Source organism: Gorilla gorilla, chromosome 15 (assembly GCF_029281585.2).
Source record: "Gorilla gorilla gorilla isolate KB3781 chromosome 15, NHGRI_mGorGor1-v2.1_pri, whole genome shotgun sequence".
NCBI lineage: Eukaryota > Metazoa > Chordata > Mammalia > Primates > Hominidae > Gorilla > Gorilla gorilla.
In genome coordinates this window covers 76,267,916-76,283,843 of record NC_073239.2, presented here as the reverse complement: position 1 = coordinate 76,283,843, position 15,928 = coordinate 76,267,916, and the positions used below count along the sequence as shown (strand labels likewise).

The window sequence follows — 15,928 nt, the reverse complement described above, 5'->3', positions numbered from 1 at the left end:
TACAGTAACTCATATTTGACTCCTAGAACATTCAGCTCTCCCAGCTGTTACTCTGAAGTAGGATAAAATAAATATCTTACATTGTCACCATTATCTCACAGCAGCAGAATAAGAAGAGACTTACATTCGTACGACATTCTTAATATTAAAGTTTTCCAAAGGTGTGGAGTCAGGGTCCTGTCCTTTGTCATTCTGGATAACTATCTGCTGTATAATTCTATCTAGTAGTAGCCAGTACTGAACAGTGTTGCCACTCCTCTTGTCTAAAAAAGAAAAGAATAGTGAAAAAAAATCTTCAAGTTGTTTCTAAGCTAGGATGAATATTTGTCAATGGTGGTCACCCTTTAGAGCCACCAAACCAGAGAGATGTTTATAACATCTGCACCAATGCTTCCCAAAGTTATGGAATTTTGACATGCAATGATCATTTATTTGATTGAGAGGTACCCTCTACCCCTTTCTGAACAGGTTGTAAGGCGTATTTTTTATTTTTAAAATCAAAATTTTAATTTGTTTCATTTACAAAATTTTGTAACACCCCTTAAGCCATGTAGACACACATACTTGGCTGTCATAAAACCAAGACTTGGAATCCCTGGTGTGCACCCAGTGTAATCAGCACTGTGCAGGAGCCAGAACCCATTAGGACAATGTCCAAACATTCAGAAGCACACATGTGAGTCACGAACACACTTACAAGGCATTTGGAGGCAGTGGTGCAGGATGGACATGAAATGTGGGTAAGCTTCACTATGTGTCAGCCTCTTCCTGGTCAGCTCAAACATCTGAGTTGCACTTTTTGTGTCTATGTGAACCTATTTTATAGGAAAAAGAAATCAAATCAAACATCTAAGTTCCTCAATTTCCCCAGTGTAAAGTAAACTCAAAGCAAACAGAAGCTAATCCTGCCACTTAGGAAACAAAATAGAGCTTTGAGTTTGCTTTTAGGTTGCCCTAAAGTCCATGTGGACTGTACAACACACATTACAAACAGAAATAATGTGAACTGATGAATCAAACCACAATAATTGTAAGCATACGTACCAGTTCAAATCTTTTGGCAAATTCTAGTTCATCTTCATTTCGGAGCATTTCAAAAAAGTCCAAATGCCTGAAAAATAATGAAAGAAAAGTTATTAAGTAGAACATCCTATAAACACAGGTGCATAAGACTGAGGACATTAATATCATGGTTTTTCCTGACTTTTCAGAGATATCTCAAAAAGGAACAATGTAACAAAATTTGAAAGCTTCAACTTTGTTCTTTCTAAGAAAAAAAGACATCACCTGAGCGAAACAGATCACAATATGAGAAAAATTTAAAAGTCTAGGATGCCTAGCATACAGTAGGCAATTATTAAATTAAAACTAAATCTAAAAACAATCAAGTTCAGATTCCACTATGGATTCCCTTTATGGAAAAACATGCCCATATACCTACACTTAACTTCCAGCTGAATTAAAGATCACAAAAGAAATGATCATGCCATTCATTTATTCAGTCACGTATGTATTGAGCTTCTACTATGTATTCTACACACCCAGGATACATTTTATGAAGACAAACACAACAGGGTAAAGGAAATAGAAAATGATGGCAGATGAGGTGAATAATGTACACACAGTGGTTAGAACAGGTCTCTCTCCAGGGAACTAGGGAACAAACAATTTGGACATCTGTGAAAGATCTTTCGAAGCTGAGGAAACAGCAAGTGCAAAGGCCCTGATGCAAGAGTGTTTTTGACATGTTCACAGAATATCAAGGAGAAGAGCATGCTGGAGTATATGAATATACAGGAGAGGAGAGCCGTGGTAGAGAAAAGCTCTGAAAGCAAGTTGGGATAGCTTAGACTCAGTGAAATGATAGCAAACGAGGAAATGAACAGGTAGTGGAAATTAACATTCACAGAATGCCTATCAAAGGGGCTAAGTAATTCCATAGGTTTTATAGTCAATTTTTACATCATTCCTGGAAAATCACTGTCATTATCATCATCACCACCAGCACTATCTTTTGCAGTTATAAAAACAGCAAAATTCAGGAAAATTGAGTAACTTCACCAGGATACACAGGAATAAGAGGCAGGACTAGGATAGGATATGAATTCAGGTCTAATGCTAAAACCCACATTAAGTTCTCTACATAATGTGCTGCTTCCCTCATCAACAGAGTCTTACTATGAAAACATCATTAGCTGAACTAACATTCTGATACAAGCTCTTTATGTTACAGACAGGGCACAAGTAATCACAGGCCAGCACTTGATGAGGTATTGCATTACACAGATGGGAAACACAGAAACTTTCTCACATCATAATAGTCTGACTTACCTATCTAATGTTGAATTTTCGTGTTCCCTTAATTTATCTATTACAGGTTGAATTCCTAACATCAGAAATTCATAGCGAAGATGAAGTCTAAAGTCCAAACTCTCCTGAAAGTAAAATGGCAATAAAATACATATTTGTGGTTTTTAGACTACGTAATAATCACTTTTTATAAATTATTATTTACTAATATATTTTTAATTTGTAGAAGGTTCTTACCACTCCTGCACCTTGGCTGAGCACTGCATTAATGAAGGACATGATGGCAGTCTTGAGACTCACTTCATCTCGATACCGCCCAGTGCTTTTATCCAAGTCGTTAATTAATGTCTATCAAAAATATAAAAACAAAGGACTGAAACATTACTAACCTTATGCTCATTTTATGAATTTTTTTAATACTCAAAAGTTAACTTTTTTTTTTTTTTTTTGAGACGGAGTCTTGCTCTGTTGCCCAGGCTGGAGTGCGGTGGCATGATCTCAGCTCACGGCAACCTCCACCTCCCGGGTTCACGCCATTCTCTTGCCTCAGCCTCCCGAGTAGCTGGGACTACAGGCGCCCACCACCACACCCAGCTAATTTTTTGTATTTTTAGTAGAGACGGGGTTTCACCATGTTAGCCAGGATGGTCTCGATCTCCTGACCTTGCGATCTGCCTGCCTCAGCCTCCCAAAGTGCTGGGATTACAGGTGTGAGCCACCAAAAAGTTAACTTTTAAAATCTTACGTTTAGTCAGGATTACACTGACCCACAGAAAGCCACCCTTTTTCTCCTTAAGAACAGTCCTAAAAACTCTAATTTCAAAATTCTTACATCATACATACATGTATACAAAAGCCTTTGCTTCATTATCTCTGCTTGCTTTTTACATCCAAGTAATATAGTGAAATATGAAAAATTATTCATATTGATCCTAATTCAAGAATGGCAAGCTGTAAAATTTTCAGGGAACACCCAGTTTGGTGGGTTCAAAAGATGTGTGCTATATGACATATAGGATGCAAGACCACATTTTCAAGTTCTGCAAATCTAAATGCCCAGATTCATCAACTATTGAAAGTATACTCTATTCTCTGGTTCTTAAACCTAAGAAGAAGGGAATGTTTAAAGTCACACTGTGAGTAATCACCACAAGAGGACATCTCAAGTAACATTCCCCTTTCAGGGACAGGAAAAGCACGTGTTTGAGCAGACTTTAAAGAAGGGGTGAGTGAAGAAGGCTGAGGGAACACCCACCTGAAAGCGGGTCCTTTCGCTGGCATACTTCTGGTAGTGCAGCATGGCCTGCAGAACCTTCTTGTGGCCCCCGGGAACCAGGCACACGGCGCCCAAGATTTCCAGCACGGCCACCTTCGTTTTAATGTTCTCTGTGCTCAGACTCTGAGCAATTACATTAATACTCTCAGAATGAGCCAGGACGTGAGCCCGGCCTTGAGAGTTGTTCATTAACGCCTTTATACAGCCAATAAGAGAAGTATGTATTCGAGACTCTGAGGTCTCGTAGTCCATGGTCTTTAGAAAGTTGAGGATACATGATAGGCCATCCAAGTCGATGAATCTGGTTACAAACCTGTCATGAAGAGAAATGCACCACGCTTAAGTGCCTTTGGGGTTTTATAATAGCCCCTAACAGAAAAGTCTAGAGGGCAGGGGAAAGAAAGATTTAGTTCCTAAAGTGCCAAAAGGCTTACATTGATGAAGTCTTTTTAATTCTTTGCCTCTTCCTTGGCACAGACCCAATAGTCAGGTCTAACCAAAAGTGTGAAAAAAAAAAAAACCCTCCATTTGTGATAAACATATCTCAATGGGTACAAAGAACCAAACAACAGATCATATATTCATAAAAAATTAGAAGCAAGAGAATACTCGGAATACATATCTTGTCTTAGATTAAAACCATCTGCTGCTCCTGTGTTATTTAGCATACAGTTCCCATGCCCCCACCCCAATCCTTTTTTTTTTTTCTTTAAGAGAGACAGGGTCTTGCTCTGTCATAGCTCACTGCAGCCTTGAACTCTTGGGCTCAAGTGATTCTTCCACCTCAGCCTCCCAAGTAGCCGGGACTACAGGTGCGTGCCACCATTCCCAGTCAATTTTTTCTTTTTAACTTTTTTTTTAAGAGATGGAGACTTGCTATGTTGCCCAGACTGGTCTTGAACTTGTGGCCTCAAGCAAACCTCCTGTCTCAGCCTCCCAAGTAGCTGGGATAGTGAGTGACCATGTCTGGCCCATGCGCTTTTATACGTTGATTGCTGATGCACTTTTAAGTGCTGATCACTGACCCAAACACCCTATCAATGAAAGTCAAAAGCTTCCTTAAATTCCAGGATATTTGCTTGTTGAACAAATGATAATCTACATCCCTAAGGTTTTGTGACAAAATTCTTCTCTTATATGACATGCTACATGGAATCTCAATATTCCATGTACACTGAATACAATAATAAAGCAATACTTTATTGTTGCATATTAACGTTATTAATATTTCTTACACTTAAGTTAATCAATGAGACTAACTCACAATGCACATGTACATATTAAAGCCACTGAAAAGTTCAGAAGTAACATAACCTGTTTATGTGATAAATTTTCCAAACTTGTTTAGGCTTGGATATCGATTAACATCTGAGAGTGCAGAACATATTGAGAGAAATGCTGATACAGTTAGGATAGTCTAGATCTCTGTCATATAACTACACAGTATTTTTCATGAGTCAGACTTTTTTTAGTTTGCATTTTATAGTCAAATAAAGAAAGGGAATCTTTATTTTCTAGGCTTTTCACCCAACCACATGACCCAGATGTAGCCAAGCTCGTTAAACCAGTTGGCTTCATTCATAGCACCTGTGCTCATGTAATGTACTTATAAGAACCTCAACATCTCAGCAAATCCTAGAGGCATTAAAGGAATGAAAGTGCAGGAGGCACAACATAGAAGCTGATTATCAGAGAGGAAATGAATCACTGTTGCCAGAAAGTGTACCCATCTTTAAAGAAAAGTAATACTTGTATTGAGAAATAATTCACATGCCATAAAATTCACCCTTTTAAAGTGTACAATTCAGTAGCTTTTAGTATATCCACAGAGCTGTGTGACCAACAACACTAGCTAATTTTAGAACAGTTTAATCACCCAAAGAGAACATTTTCCCCACTTCCTCAGCTCCTGGCAACCACTAATCTACTTTCTGTTTCTATGGATTGGCCTATTCTGGAAATTTCTTATAAATAGAATCATACAGTGTGTGGTCTCCTTTGTTACTGGCTTCTCCCACTTAGCATATTTCAAGGTCATTTCATGTTGTAGCATGTATCAGTACTTCATTCCTTTTTTTGTAGCCAAATTATATTCCATTATGTGGATATATAACATTTCATTTATCCATTCATCAGCTGATCAATATACGGGTTATTTCCACTTCTTGGCTATCACGAATAATGCCGATATGAACATCTGCATACGTGTTTTTGGGAGACATGTCTTCATTTCCCTTGGCTACATTCCGAGGAGCAGAATTATTGAGTCATATGGCAACACTATATTTAACATTCTGAGAAACTGTTAAAACCCTTTTCCAAAGTGGCTTCACAATTTTACATTCCTAGCAGCAATGAATGAGGGTCCCAATTTTTCTACATTCTTGTCTACTAACTTACCATTGTTAAAGTCTCTCTCTGTTTTTTTTTTTTTTTAGCCATCCTAGTGGCTGCCTACATACCTTTTCACAGAAGAAAATAACTTTATTAAATGTTAATGATTAAAGTGTGTTACGGTTTAATTTTATGGTTTTAACTTAAGACTTCCTAGAAGGTTTGACTATTGCAAAAAAAGGAAGGAAGGAGAGAAAAAAAAAAAACATGCCATCCAGGGGAAAATTACCTCATTGGTTTTGTCCTCAGTGCTGTCTTTAAACTCTCTATAGTTTTACTTCTTTCTTCTTCTTCTTCCTTCTCTAAAGCCAGCAGAGATTTTCTCTATGCAAAGAAAACAGAAGTTACTTCTTCAAATTCTATTTTTTAATTACAGTACAAACAAGACAAACCTACAGATTATTTGTTACTATCACTTTAAATATAAACAACAAATCTATGATTAAGTAAGTTAGGTCTTTCAAATTTTAAATAAAGCTTTAGGGAAAAGTTTAGAAATCTTCGTAGAGATGACGTTGCCCAAATGCTTGTTTAACTATTCTATAATTACACTTTGATGTAGATACTACTATTTGTATTTGATAGAAATAAGACTGAACCTGTAGTTGAATACAACATTCTGGCAATTAAAGATAATAATACCATCACATTATCAAAAACAGGAGGTGGGCAGCAGTCCTCCTATGCTACCATTCCTATTCCTCAGCCAAAAAGTGTAATCAAGACCAAAGGGATTTTGTTACATCTAATTATTTTTTAAGAGGAAAAATTAATTTGGAGCTATTACTAGGATAGACAGTTCCTTCAGAGTAAATGCGTAACTTCTAGAAATTATTCAACATCATCTAGAAATCAGGATATGGAGTGTGTGTGTGTGTGTGTGTTTCTACCCAGGGATCTGCTAGAGCAGTGCTTCTCAAACTTTAATGTGGATATGAAAATCACCTGAGGATAGTGTTAAACTATGGAGCCTGGTTTGGTATGTCTGGGGTGAGGTCTGAGATGTTGCATTCCTGACAAATTTCTAGGCAATGCTGATGCCGCAGAAGCAAGGTTCCATGTAAGATTGCAGTTGTTATTATAAAATTGTGAAGCCAGTAAGGTGTCTAGACCTTTCCATTCCCTTTCACTCTGTGATCACCTGGTTGCACTAAAGTACCCCAAGTCTTATGACTCCAGGATCCTCCATCCATGGAGCTCCTGGTCCCTTTTCTTCATCCTATTCTAAACATGCTTGTCTAGTTTAATCTTTTTACCTATTACAAATTCTGATAGAAATGCTTGGCTGGGAAACAGATTGGGGTGACTGTACTGAAAAAGAAAAGCTTGACTCATATCCATGGGTCTCAATGACCTAGTCTCAGCCTTTCTCTCAGGACCATAACTCATCAAGGGTGACAATCAATAGTATCAGCATTAAGTAACTAATGTTAACTAAAAGCTAAATATGATTTCATAATGAGAAGGGTAAAGATCAAAGCAAAATAAATATAATACATCAGTATCATTTATGGCAACCGAAATAAAACCCAGTAGTTTTTTTGGTCTTTAAAATCTTGTTATTGTTTCTGCAAAGTTGTCCTCTTGCTGGTGATGCTCACAGACAGCTGTCACCAGGGGATGGTGAGTAAGGAAGCTGGGTGCAGAGACAGCCAATGAATTCTCCCAAAGCTCCCTGAGACCCATCCCCTGGGAAACTCACACAAATCCAGCCAAGAACGTTTAATCTCCAATGACATAGTTGAACTCGTTTGGACTCTTACGCAATCACTTTGAATCTGTAGCTCAGAATCCAGCCTTTTATGAAGATCATTCCTTGTTCCTAAGCTTAATGACACAAAACTATCCCCAAATTAATGACTACACATTTTACTGCGGGTCACTAGTACAAATAAAACTGCATGTATTTATCCTTTTAAAAATCCTGGAGAGGGTGGCACATTTGAATAGCACCAGTCTATATTAAGTTTCTCCATACTAGAGTTGGGAGATTTATGAAATGTCAAAGAAAATTAAGTTGGAAATTCCTTTCCCAATACTGTGTAAGGAACATAACCTTTCAAAACAGAAGAGACTACAACATTTTCTATGTGTGATTTTTCAGATTTGGTTCTGAGATTATATTTATCGTGCTGAGATAACTGAGGATATGTAGCTGAACTTGATGTTCTAAATGTGACTTTTCAAAATAAAATAATTTCTACAAAGTTTAAAGCTTTCAAGCCTCACATTTAGGAAGAAGGTTTAATTTGCAACTTTTAGTAGATAAGGGAGATGCCTAGATTTCTGAAGATGACTACTATGCCAAATATCTAGTATGCACAGGCCTTGTGGAGGCTTCTTTGAATGCTCTATGCACTTACTAAATACCTGCTCACATGAGAAGCAGGCAAAGGACAAAGCGCATTCTTGCAGAGGGTCTTTCTGTCAAAGCTGCTAAGGTGTACATTGGAACACACGGGTCTGACAGAGAGGCACAAATGTGGCCCAGAAGTCATTCCTGCTGGGAGTCTGGAACTTAGCTCCCGTTTGAATCGTTTCTTTGGTGGGAAATCAATAAGCCAGCCCACTAAGCATACTGAACTTCACCTCACAGTCTTCCTCCTTGAGAAAGCATGGAGAAACCACATATAAAGAAAGCCCAGGTCCTTCTAGATGTTAGGCCACACTCTTTATTATACTATTTTTCACTCTTTAAAAGCCAACAGATCACTCAGGGGTCCTTTAAAGAACAAAGCATTCTTGTAATGAGGCTTACATAAAGTAATTGAACTTGTTCCACAAAAGGCTGGCTTCACAGACTAGTAAGTGCTGCAGTTCTCCACCTGGACTGTTTATCAGACTCTTAAGACATTAAAGAAAACAGAAGCCTATCCCATCTCAGAAAAGTCCGACTTGCTAGGCCTGGGGGTGGGGAGAAGGTGGGATAACCAGGGCTCTTTCACATGCCACAGGGTTTCAAAAACTGAATTAGTGAGAGGCAAATTGGAAAGGAGTCTTTGGGCTTAGACGGATACATTTAAATTCCCAATTAGATGACCACCTCCTAATTAGATAACCTTGGGCAAGGTAACCTTTCTGGAGTCTCAGACTCCTTATCTATAAATAGCACTTACAGCATAGGATGCTGGTGGGACCACAAACAACATATGAAGTGCCTGTTACCCTGCTTGTCATGTAGTAGTTGCTGCTGATTCTGCAGACAATGGGTGATGACAATGTGGACAAACACTCCTTCAAGAATGCCCTAAGCAGAGAACCAAAGAGTCTAGCTGCTGGGCCATGAAAGGATTTGGAGAACTTGTGTGCCTTTCCACTGCTCCAGGTACAATATCTCAGGATTTCTGCTGTGTGTTATCAAGAATTCTCCAGTACAGACATCATAGTGATTAGCCAGAACTATGCAAGGCGGTGGTGGCAATCAGAATGTTGAGAAAAACAGAAAACTCAGCATAGGGTTTCTGGTCTCATCAGATCTCCTTATTCCCTGAAGTATGCAGGAATTTTGAGGCCTCACTAATTCATGGACTATTAATGCCTTTTACCTTTGACCCTGGAAAGATGTTGGCTCAGTCCTAAAAGGAACATTAGAAAGCTTTCTTAGGTGTTTGACACAAAAAGTATAGCAAAGTCACTGACAATTTAATAGACTTGTGGTGCTCTTGGGAAGGATTTTGGATTGGGAACCAAACACACAGCAGTTAAAATGTAGATCACTCAAGAATGTGGCAAAGAATTGTCCAAGGAGCTGGATGGAGGAGAGAGGAGGCCCTTAAAGAAGGGCCACATGTTGGCACATCACAGACCCTGTAGCACACAAATGAACCAGGTCTACTTCAGACAAGGCAGGGATTAAGTCACTAAAGGACAAATTAATCTAACTGTCCTATACTTGAAGAAAGGAAAAATCCATACAGTACTTAGTATTTCCCCATTTATAGAAGGGAATTCATTAACAAATAAGCAACTTCTCTTGTTAGATAACAAACATGCAGATTTAATTAGAAAGAGAAACAATTCTTTTTTTCCTAACAGCCAGGAGCAAGAATTCAGAAAATAGCCTTTATATGCAGGAAATATAAATGGCTCCAAATTATTATTGCTTAGGCAGATGCACAGAAAATCCCTGGTGGTCATCACAAATCTCACATTCTGTTAGCATATTCATACAAATGCTGAGATCACCCTTTTCTCATCTTTGGCATTGTGTGAGATGCCTTGAATAAGAAGGATTTGGTGGTTATTTTCTGTCCATTTCTGCTATGCTTTTAGACTAGAAACCCTTGGGGAAAAACTTATGTAGTTTCTTCTATAATTTATATATATAGGCTGTTTATTATTCATTGTATGACAACAGAAGAAGCATCTTGTAAGAAAAAAGCTAAAAAAGAGGAAGTTACTAAAAGTCAAGACCTCTAAAAGTTTAGGAAACATGTGAACGACTCACATATTCTAATCAGTTTTTAACTACTCCAGCAGCAAGAAAATGTTATGAGACCATTTAAAATGCCTGTTTTGAGTGATAAGAAATTTATTCTCCATAAAGAGAGAAGGCAGGAAGGAGGTAGAAGAAAGTATTCTAGAAGCTATCATCTACTTGCATGTTATAAACATGAATATAACAGATTGACTCTTAAAACCATAAGTGTGCCCACTGAGACAAAGACTGCATTCTACTATGGGCAACCTCTAATTCTTATCAACAGGGATGGGATTTAAGCTACTAAGGCTCAAAGGTTGATGACTTATTTTCTGCTGTGAATTTTAGCTGTGATGAATAGGTGTCCCTCAAGCTGCTGGCAATGCTGACATCACAGACATCCATGTGATTAGAATTCATATTTTAGGCATTGAGAATACATATTAAGCAATTACTGAACCAACAATCCATGTACTAAAGATTTTCCAAGGACATCTCAGCACTATTATTATGATGCCTTTTCATTAAACCACTTGCTTTATGAATTCCTGATCTATTATATGAGTAAAGAGTACTTGGTCCCCTGCAAAATCATGATGCCAGGAAATAACCAAGTTCTCAGTAAGAAAGAGAATGGGAGGGATATAGTAAAGAAATCACTTAATCATATTATTTTAAAATGGTATTAACTTTTAAAATAGTGCTGCCATAACCAAGCTCCGAGTGACTGGTAAGAGCAATTGCAAGTTAAAGTTGAACACAAGCCAGATTTCAAACTACATTTTCACTTACAACATTAAACTCAATTATATTTCAGTGTGTGCTGATTTTATTTAAAACATACTGGAAAAATCACTTTGCCAAGTATCCCTCCTACCCTCTTTCCTTTCCCCAGCATTGAATGTTTAGGATGGAGTTTGGAAAGGTACTGACATTTGGTAGGTCATACTCAATCGAATTTATTGTGCAACTGTGTACTTTGTACTACACTTGCATTTTAAACAGTGTGTCAAAGAACATAAAAGTCTACTTACAGCAGCCATGGAATTGAGCTGATCAATGTAGAATTCAGGCCAACTTGTAGCTCCCTTGTTTTCTTCCTGGTCCTAAAAAGGGGGGGAAAAAAGTGACATACCACCCAACATACACATACAGCACCTAGAAACACATCCGACTTCCAGAGCACCCAGACAATGACCCACTCAACCCTTTAGAAGACACGAAGGTACAACGTATTTATTTTTAAATGTTGGCTTTAAATGATCAGACTGCCTACTTGACTAGGGTGGTCTTCCCAGCTCAATTTCCACAGAGAATGCTGAAGTGTGAGTTAGGTATAACAAGGAGACATTTTCTGAAGCGTGGATCAAGAAGAATTTAAGTGGTGTAAAGTTGTTTTCCTTCAGGGGCTATGTCACACTGGACAGTACTGTTAGACTACACACCTGGATGGAATCCATGAGAGAAGGAAACTTGCCTTAGGTGACCATAGGATTCAGCCAGTTATTAACCAAACTTTTCCAGTTACTGTATTCAGACTCCATCAGACAGTAAAAACTTGAAGAAGGGTTTCATTTGATGTGGCAAAAATTAAGTACTGCTTCAGATGAAGAGGTAGAAGAATAAAGCCTGACACTGAATGGAAGGTAGTAAAATGAACTCACATTAGTTCCAGGCGCAGCCCTCATGCTGTGACAGCTCAGGAGTTTTGATAGAAAAGGTAGTGCCTCTGAGTGGAAAAGAACTGAAACCCAAAGAATTCAGGCACCGATTCCTAAACTGTCCCAGCCAGCCTTGCTTCTTACAGAGCAGGGTGACCTGGAGCCAGCCCCTAAGCCCCCCAGGGCTTCTGTGGATGGGAGATCTGTGCCAACCTGAAGCCAAATCTCGGAAAAAAAAAAAAAATCAGTTATCAGTTGACTGTGGCCTCTGCTCCACCTGAACACTGAGCCCAGCAGAAGATGGCACTGTGGTCAGGGATTTCTATGCGTATTTGCACATCTATGTGAGTCACTTGTGTGATAAAACAGACCTGAAAAGGAAAATTTTGGTTCTTTAGCTTCACATTCAAAGACCACCTGAGGACAATGGATATCCCACCCTAGTGGAGAAGATGTTATGCCATGTACACACAGCTACTGTCTTATAATGAAGCGGTGACTACCTACTAGGTTTTAACATCTCTTTTAGTAGAGCTCAATATCCTGATGTCAGAATCCCAACCTTCAGGAGAGTGGTTTCAAGGTGGGGCATTTAATTTCAGTCCTATACTGTGCCTCGAAAAAATACTTTCTGTAAGCAAATCTTTCCAGACAGGTCTACACAGGTGGAATAAAAGAAATGCAATTTCAAAACTATTTTTTAAGTAGTCACAACAAGGGGGCAAAGTAACTATTGCTTACAGTGCCTTAAAAGCTGGCAGTAACTGATATCTCAACTCAGGCAGTTGTGTGAATTTCATCTGGAGATTGAACAAGCCAGATGATGGGGACTAAGGCTACAGCAGAGGCTTTGAAGTTAGACTGGATTACACTCCCATAGTTTCACAACGTTTAGGAAATCTGATGAGTTTTTAAAAACAGGCCTTGGTTATACTTTAACATGTTAATAAAATAGCTATAGTGGTAGTATAAATGCTAAACCCTTCTTTCCTCTTAAAAGGGAGTATTAAAATTAGCAAAACCCCACTCTTACCAATGTATTTAACAAGCCAAAACTCACAGTGATGTTCAATGGTATTTGAACCTATAAAATGAAGCAGAAGGTGCCAGATCTCTCCATTCCCCCAAAGTAGGGCAAATTTCCAAAACTAAAACAAAATCAAGTCCCATGACTGAGGTCCCACAAGAGCCTGTCTGTTGTAAGCTTAATATTTAACAGTTACAGAAGAGAGACCATTCTTGAAACTGAAGATTGGTACACAGAGAGAAGTCTTTACAGTTTGGAAATGTTTTAATAATGCGAATAGATTAACAGCACACGTAGACATTGTCATCACAATAAGGGGAAGAAGGCTTCATTTTCATTTCACATGCCTCAGTGCTGAGACGACCAAACAAGCTAAAGTATGTGAAAGTTTCTTGTAAACGTACTAACGTGATCCTCAGAGTTCTTAATTTGGGTAATGTATCTCCAGTTTCCCCTGTGTAATACTGGTCCCTGCATGCAGATGTGTGCTGCAGGAGCCATGTGAAACTCCCATCTCTGAACCAAAACTCTCTCTCCTCCTCCTTTGTGAGGCATTAAGAGTCTGGTGCTCTGTAGAAACATAGGCCAGAAGGAGATGAATGCAATTGTTCTCTGGCAGGAGGAGATGGGGGATCTGAACGTTAATTTTATTATTTCTCTAATCCAACTCTTCCCTTTTTCTTAGGAGGTTAATAGACATCTATAAGAGAATATTCATGGACAAGATTTCCTGCTGGATGCAATTCACCTTGACACTTCTTGCTCTCAGCCTGCACTGACTACTGTTTTAACTTCTGTTCTAGATTGTATATACTTTGCTCCCATTATCCCAAATTCTGTGGATGGGGGAGCCCTTCACTAGGAAAGAGAACTTGTACAGTACAAAGTGCCTTCAAGAACACTGACTTTTGTTTTTTTAAACATCCAACTCTTTTAAAAGATAAAGAAATATACAATCTTTCTAGTTTCACCTTATTTCCAAATAGCACATTTTTCATTCCAAATTTCTGGTCAGTGGCTAGTAAAAAATTCTAAGAGATCTTCTCCCATCCTCTTTAAATGTACAAGGATGCATTTATTTTTCTCAACATCACTTTGTTGAGAATAAATTTTACATTGTTTCTTCATTCTCCTTCTTACTGAGGTAGACATTCACAGCTATATCTGGGACTTCACTATCATCTCTATTCACCTTGAAGATGACTGTGATACACTTCTCTCACCACCAACAGAATTTGAATCCTTAGTCTCTCACTAGCTATGTGACTCTTAAGTAACCTCTTTGTGACTCAGTTTTCGTTTCCTTACCTGTGAAATAGGTGCCTGCCTCCTCATAGCATCTTTGTGAGAACTTAAAAAGTTGATACAAATAAAGCAAGCACTGGGAAGAGTATACACAAAACACGCTCAATAAATGCTAGCTCTGACAATAATGATACTGTTCTAGAATCTCCAGTTATGTCCATTCAGTGTCCTTGTAACTGGGACTGTAAAAATTACAGCAACCAGTTTGGAAGTAAATTTTGCTAGTAATTGTTCACATTTAAAATCCAGATAGCCTTTGACCCTGTAAGTTTACTTTCAGGAATTTAGCCTATAATTACATGTTCACACTTGCACAGATATATAATCACGAAAATTTTTCACTATAGCACTGTTTGAATTAACAAACAATACAAAGGGGAATAAATATATATAGAGGGGCTAGGTACAGTGGCTCACACCTGTAATCCCGGCACTTTGGGAGGCCAAGGTGGGAGGATCACTTGAGGCCAGGAGTTCAAGATCAGCCTGGGCAACATAGCAAGACCCCATCTCTCCAAAATAAATAAATAAATAAATAAATAAAACAATTAGCCAGGCTTGTTGACACATGCCTGTAGCCCTAGCTACTCAGGAGGCTGAGGTGGGAGGATCGCTTGAGCCTAGGAGTTCACCAGCCAGGGTGACATAGCAAGATCCTATCTCACAAACAATAAAGAAAAGACAAGCAAATATATTGTCGGGGAGAGAATGCTTCAGAATATCATCTTTCCCATCTGTAGGGAAAAATATGTATACACTACACACAAACATTTCCAGAAATATAAATAAAACTTAACAATGGCTACCTCTGGATAACAGAAGGGAAGGTTTTCTTTTTTTTTAACTTATAAACTTCTATACCATGCAAATTTTTATTTTACCAAGAACATACACTATTTTTACAATTAAAATAGAAGTAAGTTCTAAAGCATTATGCATTGTCAGGACAAGAGCTTTGCTTTGTCTGACGTTTGGGGTGACATGGAATGCATCAAGACCCTTCGGCATCTGGAATGTCTCTGTCCTCCACTCCTGGGGCACCCCTCCACCTCCCACAGCAAATAATTTAAACCATTTCTCTACTAATTGTCTTCTCTTACTGGATTTCTATTTTTAAAACTCACCATAATCTCAATATCAGCTGTTTATGCAGAGAGAGAATCTCTGATTTGGGACAAGATTTGTACACCCAAAGCATGCTAAAATTTTCAAAATTTCTATACTCATATATTTAGAAATTTGTGTGACAAAAATTTCTTGGTAGCAGCTGAAGTCTTCTGTTGATATAGGTGAGACTCAAAATGCAGTTAGAAAATTAAGTCTTTAAGGAAGAATAACTTCTTCTGAAGTTAGTTAGCACAGGACACTTTCTTAATAGGATCATTTCCCAAATAATAATACATAAGTATGTCAGAGTTTTTTTGTTTGTTTGTTTTGTTTTTTTTTCAGTTTAAGATGTTCTTAGTAAGGCCCAAAATAAGCTATGCAAAGGTCAATCAATTGTAAAGGACATGCTCTGCGGTTGTTCGCTAGAC

The 15,928-nt window shown here is 38.2% G+C and overlaps 1 protein-coding gene across 4 annotated transcripts in view; it reads right to left on the bottom strand.

Annotated features, from left to right (window-relative positions):
• The window catches only part of DAAM1 (dishevelled associated activator of morphogenesis 1), a 186,064-nt gene that overhangs the window by 44,555 nt on the left and 125,581 nt on the right, over positions 1-15,928 (bottom strand). For all 4 annotated transcript variants that reach the window (XM_004055236.5, XM_004055237.5, XM_055361926.2 and 1 more), the window contains exons 4-11: positions 11,435-11,506; positions 6,210-6,304; positions 3,566-3,899; positions 2,548-2,658; positions 2,332-2,435; positions 1,045-1,111; positions 698-815; positions 125-263 (exon numbers count right to left, since the gene is read on the bottom strand). In XM_004055236.5, the coding sequence (XP_004055284.4) occupies positions 125-263; positions 698-815; positions 1,045-1,111; positions 2,332-2,435; positions 2,548-2,658; positions 3,566-3,899; positions 6,210-6,304; positions 11,435-11,506 (1,040 nt within the window). The remainder of the gene's footprint in view (positions 1-124; positions 264-697; positions 816-1,044; positions 1,112-2,331; positions 2,436-2,547; positions 2,659-3,565; positions 3,900-6,209; positions 6,305-11,434; positions 11,507-15,928) is intronic.